This window comes from Plecotus auritus, assembly GCF_963455305.1.
Source record: "Plecotus auritus genome assembly, chromosome: 5".
In the NCBI taxonomy this organism is placed as follows: Eukaryota; Metazoa; Chordata; class Mammalia; order Chiroptera; family Vespertilionidae; genus Plecotus; species Plecotus auritus.
Genome location: NC_137776.1, coordinates 80,820,524 through 80,830,606, shown reverse-complemented (window position 1 = coordinate 80,830,606; position 10,083 = coordinate 80,820,524). Strand labels below are relative to the sequence as shown.

The 10,083-nt window shown below is 42.8% G+C and overlaps 1 protein-coding gene across 2 annotated transcripts in view; it reads left to right on the top strand.

Annotated features, from left to right (window-relative positions):
* The first annotated feature begins 391 nt into the window (after nt 1-391).
* The window catches only part of UBXN4 (UBX domain protein 4), a 40,197-nt gene continuing 30,505 nt past the window's right edge, over nt 392-10,083 (top strand). For both annotated transcript variants that reach the window (XR_013960583.1, XM_080667711.1), the window contains exons 1-2: nt 392-756; nt 9,432-9,534. Coding sequence is in view for 1 of the 2 variants with exons in the window: in XM_080667711.1 (XP_080523837.1) it covers nt 675-756; nt 9,432-9,534 (185 nt within the window). In the remaining variant the exon portion in view is untranslated. The remainder of the gene's footprint in view (nt 757-9,431; nt 9,535-10,083) is intronic.

Genomic DNA, 10,083 nt, shown 5'->3' with positions numbered 1-10,083 from the left:
AATCAAAGCTTCTCACTAAGCCCCTACAAAGCCCATTTAGCTCTATACCGAGAGACACCCACCCCATCACACAAAGGCCACTAATAGGAATAGAGAATTACATCGTCTCCTACTAAGCAGGATTCCATTTGGAGTGGGGACTATTTCCTCCACACTTCAAGTTCTCAAAGAACAAGGGCAAAGCATCAGTGACCGCCCCTTTCTCTCCTCCCCTTTATAGATTAAGAGGCTCTCACTGCTGCCCCCTTAGCCGTGCTGGGAAATCACGGAAGGAGAACAAGCCTAGGAAGACTACAATTCCCATCATGGCTCATGTAGGCGCCGCCAACAACTGTAGCAGTTTAGTCACCCTTTCCGCAGGCTCCTTCCACTTCCGGGACTGCCGGGCCTAAGGCCTAGCGGGCGCGCGCACGCGCCAACTAGCCAACCAGACGAGGCAATGGGACTCCATGCCAACAGCGACGTGTGGCATCACGTGACGCCACGCGCTCCCCGCCCGCGCGTTTGCGCGCGTCCCAGAGGACCGCTGAGTGTGCGCGTCCCTGCGGAGCCGGAGGCGGGGGGCGGGCCAGCTGGGACTGCCGGGGCCGCGGGGTCCGACGAAGGGGAGGGCGGGGCCAGCTCCTGGCCGCGAAGACAGCACTTCCAGCGAGCACCGAGGCCGGAGTGGAGAGATGCTGTGGTTCCAGGGCGCCATTCCGGCCGCCATCGCGTCGGCCAAGAGGAACGGCGCGGTCTTCGTGGTGTTCGTGGCAGGTGAAGGGGGCGGGGGCCCGAAATAGGGCCGGACACCTCTCCGGCCTACCTCCCACCCCAGGCCCTCACAGCCTCTGCTCTGGGGCTGCCCGTACCTAGGAGTTCAGCGCCACCCCCGCCCGTTTGGGGCACAGCGGGCCTGGCCCCCACCGCCCTGGCGGGAGGCCCCGTCCCAGCCTCGCCCCCAAGCGCTGAGCCCGTCGACCCCTCTCCGCCCAAGACGAGGAGGCGCGCGAGCGGCCCAGCCCCGTAGCTCCCCGCCCAGCCTCTCGCCCGCCTCTTGGGGGGCCGGCGCCACAGACCCCCCTCCCTCGGCGCCCCCTTAGGGCTCTCTGTCCCGGAGGACCCACTTCGGATGCCTTAAGGCCCGAACGTAGTTCCTCGTGTGTAGGTGGGGGTACGGCCAGGCCTTTAGGCAGGCTGCTGGGTTGGCAATTAGTTGCCGACAGTCAGGAAGAAAGCTGTGTCATCGATAACAACAAAGAGAGACCACTTGGTGGTCAGGGTTATCGGCGTTCCTGTGTTCCTCAAACGCAAACTGTTGAGCTGTATATATAGGTTTGATTGTTAAAAATGGTAGTGGGGAAGGTCTAATGTTGCTTTGTTGCAAGTCGATTTATTTATTTATTTTTACCATGTGTTTAGGAGTAGACGCTCTGTTCTTGGTTCTTTTTGTTATCTTTTTTTGTTTGTTTGTTTTTTGTTACCTTTCTTGTCTAATATCTACAATTTCCAGAATGTGTATTAACTCATTTACCCGGGTTGCTCTGGGTTAATGTGCTCCGTATTTTATTACTCCCCTATTTTATTACTGAAATCTTCTAGATTTACAGTAAACCTATGCCTCTGTGGAATTGCTGATTCTCATTACATGAACCAAATCAGTGTTTGTGGCTACTGTTAATTTAAAGTGTATTATTTCACCTATTTGCGTTTAATAACGTTTTACTCATTATTAACTCATGACTCTTGGGAGACTACATAATAGCTCTGTTGCTTTATGCACTGCAATGAGAACAAGTTAATGAAATGTGAGTTGCAGTTAACATTAAACTTGAAATTTATAATTGTTTTGTTATGCTTAATTTATAGGTAAATTTCTAGTGCTGTTAATTTAGAAGAGTTCGAGTAGTTCATATTCTCTTACGCTGTTTCACAGTTTATATTTCACATAAAATACCAGCTGTAATCCTGTAGGGGAAAAAAGTAGATTAAAAAGTAAAGTGAAATGATAAGATACTATGCTTATTAAGAGTACAATAATAGTTTTATGACACTTTAAATTGTGTTCTTTCCATAAAATCTCTATTGATTCTTGTGGTAGGTAGAATCGGGTTTTATTACCTTCTTTTATAGATGAGGAAACTTATGTACACAGTGGTTAAGTACATGCACCAGCATCACAAAAAGGATTTACATATTGTCTTGACAAATTTTTTTTAGCAGCTTAAAAAGGAAGTGGTTTTTGTTTGTTTCTTAAGAAAAAAACTGAACAATTGTAGACTTGATGTGATTATTGAAATTGGTGTAGAAATCAGGAAATCTAGGATTAAATGGTAGTCATGGTTTTAAGCAAAAAACACGATAGTGTCTGAATGTTCCTAGAAGGTCCTTTTGGGCTAATCAGTTAATTTGAAAGAAATATTGCTAGATTTAATTAACAAACATTTGAAAATCCATTTGGAAATAGTAGTGCTAATTATTATAATAGTAAGATAAAGTTACAGGTTTTGGGGGCTTTGTGTGTATATAGTCCTTTTTCCATTAACTTTTTACTGACGAGCGTGTATTCTATGCTTTAATATCAGTAACTGTGGAATATTTGCAGGAAAATGGTTAGCAATCTGTCAGATTCTGTCCCTTGACCCTTTCACAATACTGTTGGCTTTTCTAGCATTTTAGGTAAGATTAGTGTTCTTTTAGGAGTAGTGTCACGGAACTGCCTAGACCAGTGGTCGGCAAACAGCGGCTCGCGAGCCACATGTGGCTCGCGAGCCGCCGTTTGCCGCTCTGTTGACTAATGAGTTTGCCGACCACTGGCCTAGACCTTTATTCATAACTCTGGAGCATACAGCCAGAATTCATGATTATCTTAGATATGAGACTTCAACAATAATACATTAACTCAGTAGAAAATTAAAAAAAAATCTTTATAGCTGAAAGGAATGGTCTTAAGGGTAACTTTGGTTCATGTAACTACACAAGTGGGAAACATTTTAGGCAAGTTGGTTAGTGAATTTTTCATGGATGAATTAAAGAATATTAAAAGATTGATGTTAGGTGATTGGAGAGATTGCTACTAGTTCAGCCAACAAATTAACAACGATTTTCAAAGTATTATAGCTATGTAAATTGAAAGAAGGAAAACTGGGCCTGGGCCAGGTAGCTCATTTGGTTAGAATAACCTACCCTGATATGCCAAGGTTGTGGGTTCAGTCTCCTGTCAGGGCACATACAAGAATCAACCAATGAATGCATAATTAAGTAGAACAACAAATCAATGTTTCTCTCTTTTTCCCTGCCTCTCTTTCCCCCTTTCCCCTCTCTCTCTCAACTCAAATTTTAAAAAGTATATATATTTTTAATGTATTTTTATTTATTTCAGAGAGGAAGGGAGAGAGAGAGATAGAAACATCAATGATGAGAGAGAATCATTGATTGGCTGCCTCCTGCATGCCCCCTACTGGGGACTGAGCCCACAACCCGGGCATGTGCCGCTGGCCGGAATCGAACTCAGGATCGTTCCGTCCTCAAGCCGATGCTCTCATCAACTGAACCAAAACGGCTAGGGCCTCAAGTCAATGTTTTTTTAAAAAAGTGAAAAAGATTTTGATTCTATTCTTGGGAAGGTAGAATAATTTGACAAGGATCCTGAAGCTAAGGTGTCAGTTCACTCAAATTTTAGTGAGCTAAAATTTCCTTGACAGATACTGTTTACTGCCTTTTTGGGTTAAAATAGATGGAGGTTTTCTAAGTTGGAATTGCTGGCTCTACTAGGGTCTGCAGTTCTTTGCTTCTGAGTTTGTACTGTTTTCTTTAAGTACCTTTACTTTGGCCTGGCTGGTGTTCAGTGGTTGAGCCATGACCCATGAACCAGGTCATGGTTTGATTCCCGGTCAGGGCACATGCCCAGGTGTGTGTGCTTGGTCCCCAGTAGGGGGCATGCAGGAGGCAGCCGATTGATGATTTTCTATCATCATTGATGTTTCTATCTCTCCTCCCTTCTCTTAAATCAGTAAAAAAAAATTTTTTTTTTAAACATATTTTATTGATATTTTACAGAGAGGAAGGGAGAGGGACAGAGAGCTAGAAACATCGATGAGAGAGAAACATCGATCAGCTGCCTCCTGCACACCCCCCACTGGGGATGTGCCCGCAACCCAGGTACATGCCCTTGACCGGAATCAAACCCGGGACCCCACAGTCCGCAGGCCGACGCTCTATCCACTGAGCCAAACCGGTTTTGGCAGTAAAAAAAAATTTTTAAGTATCTTTACTTTGGATACTGCTGATACTACCAAGGAGACAGTATTTTCTTATTAAAATCGTAGACCCATCTAACTCCTTGGCATAGTTCATAATGTAATTAAAACTAAGAAATTAAAGTTTTGACATTGGCAATTAATAATTCCATTCAGTAGCAGCTGCTGCTGCTACTAGACTGAGTCATGGACAGATATTGTTAGTGGGGAGGTGACATCTGGTACAACATAAGTAAGAGAGTGCAAAGCATCAACCTCAGAAGTAGCAGATCCGTGCTACCTACTTAACATCCCCCTTGGATGCCTCATAGGATTCTCAAGCCTAAAAGTATATTTACTGCCTGAACCTCTGTTTTCTCCCCTATTGTGCTGCTACCTCTAAGTAAATGGTACTGCCTTACATCATGTTGAATAAACCCTTACTCTTAACTCTTCAGTCTTACCTTGTCTTGTGCTCCCTATTCATGATACTACCTATCACACAGGCCTTTCCCTACACCTAAATTCCTAAATTCCTCCTGCTCAGTGAACTCCTCTGGCTCTTGGCAAGGCTCAGCTCTTTCATCCTTTAAGTCTTTTCTTTTTTGTTGTTAATCCTCACTTGAGGATAGCTGCCTTCCATTGATTTTTAGAGATAGTGGAAGGGAAGGAGGGAGGAGGGAGAGAGAGAGAGAGAAACATCAATGTGAGAGAGACGCATCGATTGGTTACATCCTCCACACAGCTCGACTGGGGCTGGGGCTTGAACCTACAACCCAGGTATGTGCCCTTGACTGGGAATCAAACTAGACCCTTTGAAGTGTGGGCTGAGACTCTAACCACTGAGAACACCAACCAGGGCAAGTCTTACCTTAAATGTCACCACAGAGAGGGTTTCCCTGACCAGTCTAAGGAGGTCTCATTATCTTCTCTCACAGTTGGATTCTTTTCCCACAGCATTTATTATATAACTAGAGGCCCAGTGCACGATTAAATCATGCATGTGTAGGGTCCCCTAGGCCTAGCCTGCCATCAGGGTCATGTCTGCCGCCCGTGATGCCTCGCATGCTCCACGGACACTGCCAGCGCCCCACCCGCCATGAGAGCTGCTGCTCGTTTGGTCATTACGGCGTCATGACCACAGGCCTTTTATGATATAGATTACTAGAGGCTTGGTGCACGAATTTGTGCATGGGTGGGGTCTGGCCAGCCCAGGCTGATTGGGCCAGGCTGGCTGGGGGGAGGGGCCGCAGGCGGTTGGCTGGCTGGCCTTGCCCTGGACCGGGGGGGGGGGGTAATTGGGGGAGGTTCCGAGGGCAGTTGGCTGGCCAGCCCCGCCCCCTGGTCGAAGTCCTGGTCAAGGGGACAATTTGCATATTAGCCTTTTATTATATAGGATAGGATTTGTAGTTATTCTAAACAAGTACTTTTTTTCTGTACCATTAGATTTTAATCTCCACTGAGGGCAGACAGTGTTTCATTTGTTTTATTTACTTACTTACTTAAATATTTTTTATTGGTTTCATAGAGGAAGGGAGAGGGAGAGAGAGATAGAAACATCAATGATGAGAAAGAATCATTGATCGACTACCTCCTGCACGACCATACTGGGGATCAAGCCCTCAACCTGGGCATGTGCCCTGACTGGAAATTGAACCTCGACCTCCTGGTTCATAGGTCGACAACTGCTGAGCCAAGCTGACTGGGTTTGTTTTATATTTAGTTATAGTCCAATACCTAGCACACAATAAATGTGGAATAAAACAGTGACTGTATGAAAGAATGAATGAAAAGGGTCCCTCATGCCTCACAGTCTTCTCTAAGAAGTGTTTGTAGTGAGAATGTCATTGATTTGGAATTTTACATCTCTCTACAGCCCATAGTGTCTTTTTTTTTTTTTTTTTTTGTGCCCACAGTGTCTTAAGATGTGCTCAAAATGATGTTACGACAAATGATACTTTTCCTCATCTGCTGCTTCAATCTTTTATTTTTTATTTTTTTCACACCCACACTTGCTATTTATATAGTCTTCTTGTTGGGAATAAAAGGTAAAGAATTCGCAAATATCACCATCTAAGCACCAGTTTCAAATTAAACATCACCCTTCAGCTTGCAAAATAATTTATTTACAAGTAAGCAATTGGCGGAAAAAACATGTCAGTTTTTCTTTCTTCCTGGAGAAGTTGGCAGGATGACGGCATCCTATGAGCTTCTCAGTGTTAAATTTTAGAGGGGGGAAAAATAAAAGCAGCCTTTGCAATCCAAATCATGGAGGTAAAGTGTAGAGGAGGGGTATCTGCATTTCAAGATTATGGAAAGCAGTTGAATAAAAGAAGCAGGACCCCCCACTCCAGGAGACAACACAAATATTTGCCAAATCCTGAGTTCAGAATTTTTTCTTTTTGAGATGAATATAAAAGCACCTAAAAGTCAAGGAAAATGTTCTTCCTTGCATGAACCAGCAGAAGCACTGGATGAGCCGGAAGCCAGCCCACCTGGTGCAAAGGCCAGCTTGCCGCAGAATGCTTCAGTCCACCATCTGTGCTCCTTCAGAAGTCGTGCTTCAACATTTTGGTCTTGTGTGTCTCTGTGGATCAGGGGTCCTCAAACTTTTTAAACAGGGTGCCAGTTCACGGTCCCTCAGACCGTTGGAGGGCCGGACTATAGTTTAAAAAAAAAAAACTATGAACAAATTCCTATGCGCACTGCGGGCCCGGGACGAGTTGGCTGCTAAGCAGGACAGGCAGCGGCACCCGGCGGGCCAGATAAATGTCCTTGGCGGACTGCATGTGGCCCGCAGGACATAGTTTGAGGACGCCTGCTGTGGATACATTAAAGTCCCTGTTTTTTTTCCCATGGCCAGATTTCTCAAGCCCCTATTCCTGATATTCCTGAGTTTCTTCTCACACAAAATCCTTTATAATAAAAGCCTAATATGCTAAGTGTCCTACCACTCGTTCGACCATTCGACTAGTCGCTATGACACACACTGACCACCAGGGGCAGACGCTCTGACTGGTAGGTTAGCTTGCTGATGGGTTCCAGCCAATCGGGACAGGGCGACATGGGCCGGACATGCCCTGGAGCCCTCCCACGGTCCCTTCTCGGCCTCAGTTGTGCACTGGTGAGGTCCCTTAGCCTGATCTGTGCCCTCTCGCAATCTGGGACCCCTCAGGGGATGTGGGAGAGCAGGTTTCGGCCCGATCCCCACGGGCCAGGATGAGGACCCCACCAGTGTACGAATCCGTGCACTGGGCCTCTAATATACTCATAAATGCAGCATTAGTCAAGTATTATAAATATCCAAGATACTTTACAAAAAACTTACTATTACTATTCTGCAAAATAGTTATTGAAAGTCTGCTGTATGCCACCTACTTATCATATGCCAGGCTTTGTTGTAGGCATTTGAGTTATTACATGTCATTAAGTAAAAATGAAAACTATCCTTGCCCTTCTGGAGCGTGCATTCTCATGGAAGAAACAGACAATAAACAGTAAACATAAGGTTTAAAAAACATACTCTATTAAAGGGTGATATATGTTACAGAAAAAAACACACACATGAAATAAGGAACCTTTGGGAATATCTGAAGGGTGTATGATTTTATTAAAGTGGTGATTAGGGAAAGCTTTATTGAGAAGATAGTATTTGAGCAAGGACTTATGGTAGTTGATAGTTAACTATGTAGATACTGTGGGAAGAACATTCCAGGCAGAGGAAACATCTAGTACCAAGACCTTAAAATGAGAGTGTCTTTCATAATTTGAGGAATAGAAAGGAAAGGAATAGCAAGAAAGTAAAAGGAAATGAGGACAGAGAGATAACTGGACTTTTATAAGGACTTTGGCTTATACTTGGAGGGAAAATAGGGAGATATTGTAGGATTTTGAGCAGAGGGTTGATGTGATCTGAAAGTTTAAGGAAAGTTGCTGTGTTAAGAATAGACTGAGCAGGGAAACCAATTAGGAGGGTATTGCAATCATCTATGTGAGATGTGGTAGCATAAGTCAGGGTGGTAGCAATGAGTGTGGTAAGAGATAATTACATTCTGGATATATAGTTGACCCTTGAACAGCATGGGTCCCTTTATACGTGGTATTTTTTCAATAAATACATGGAGTTAAAAGTTATATGCAGGTTTTCGACTGCGGGGGGTAGGGAGGGGGTTGCGCCCCTAACCCCTGTGTTGTTCAAGGGTCAATTATTTGGAGATGAATCAACTGAAGTCAATGGTAACTAAAGTTTTAGCCTGAGACCTGAAAGGATGGACTTAGCATGAACAGATAACTGAGATGGGGAAGGCTAATAAATTGGGTGGTGGTGATGAAAGCAGCTTACAAAAGAGCAGGTGTAGAATGATCTCATTTTTGTAAAATGAAAAATGTAGCCTGGAAATGTGTTTTGTTTTGTTTTTTTTGTTAAATTTGTAAATTGGCAAAAGTGGCTCACCTTTTGAGAAAGTGCTTAGCTCTGCTAATGTCAGAAATATTTTTCAGTGACTTAGGTAAGTTTCCTTCTGTCTAGCCATAAGTGGTTATGTTAACTGAAATGGAAATAATCTCTTGATAGGTATAAGTTCTAAAATTTTGTCATTGGGATATAACATACAGTATATTAGGTGAGATATATTAAGTGAAACAGCTTGATGAAGTTTTTCATATGAGTACACTTGGGTAACTGTCATCCAGATAAAGATACAGACATTTTCAGCAGCCCAGAAGATTTCTTCATGTTCTTTTCTAGCACCTCCACCATAGATTAGTTTTGGGTCAGCATAACTTTTATGATTAGCATACCTATAAGAAAAAACAAGTCCAAGACTACAAACAGACTTGCACCTGCCTCTATCTACCTTGGAGGAATTCTGGAGAATAAATGTTGTGGAGGATATTGAACTCAACAGGAAAGTGCTACATAAAGGAGTATTGTACATTTATATCTAAAATCATGTTGAAAAGCCAAAATAGTCACTACATTTGTACCCATGGTTTGTAATTATTGTGGATACAAAATGGCAATATTGTGTTTTTTATTGCTTTTTATTAACAATGCATAGTCATACTTTTCATTTTATGGAAAAATTAAGTTTTTAAATTTGGTAGAAAACAGTATTTGTTGTATTATATTTTATTTGCAATTCCAGATTTCCGGGAAAAAAGAATCAGCAGATACTGGCTTTATGTAATAAGAATCCTTGAAATGTTTTATAGGTGATGATGAGCAGTCTACACAGATGGCTGCAAGTTGGGAAGATGAGAAAGTGACAGAAGCATCTTCAAACAGTTTTGTTGCTATTAAAATCGATACCAAAAGGTTTGCTTAATCTTTCAATCTTTTGGGTTTTTTTAAAAAAATGCTTTTATTGAGTCTTTAGAGAGAGAAAGGGAGAGGGATAGAGAGATAGAAACATTGATGAGAGAAACCTCAATCGGCTACCTCCTGCATGCCCTAATTTTTTGTTTTTAAAAAACATTTCAACTGTAGTCTTTGGTTGTGATTTATGGTGATGCTTTTAGACTATAAGAATGTTGATTTTTATCTAAGGCATATTAGGGTGTTAAATTCGGATTGCGGTTTTCCAAATTCATCATTATATCTTGCTGAAAACTGATTGCGGTTTTCCAAATTCATCATTATATCTTGCTGAAAACTTAAGTTCTCTTAGTCTACTAAGCAGCAGTACAAAAATACTGTCAGCCTCAGCTTCTAAGAACTTGGAAGTAACTGTGAATCATATATTGAATATCTCTTAAAGGCTTACTACTCCCTTGAATTCTATTTTTGGGAATGGAGTTGTTTAATTTTTAAAAAATATATTTTTATTGATTTCAGAGAGGAAGAGGGAGAGAGAGAGAGAAACAA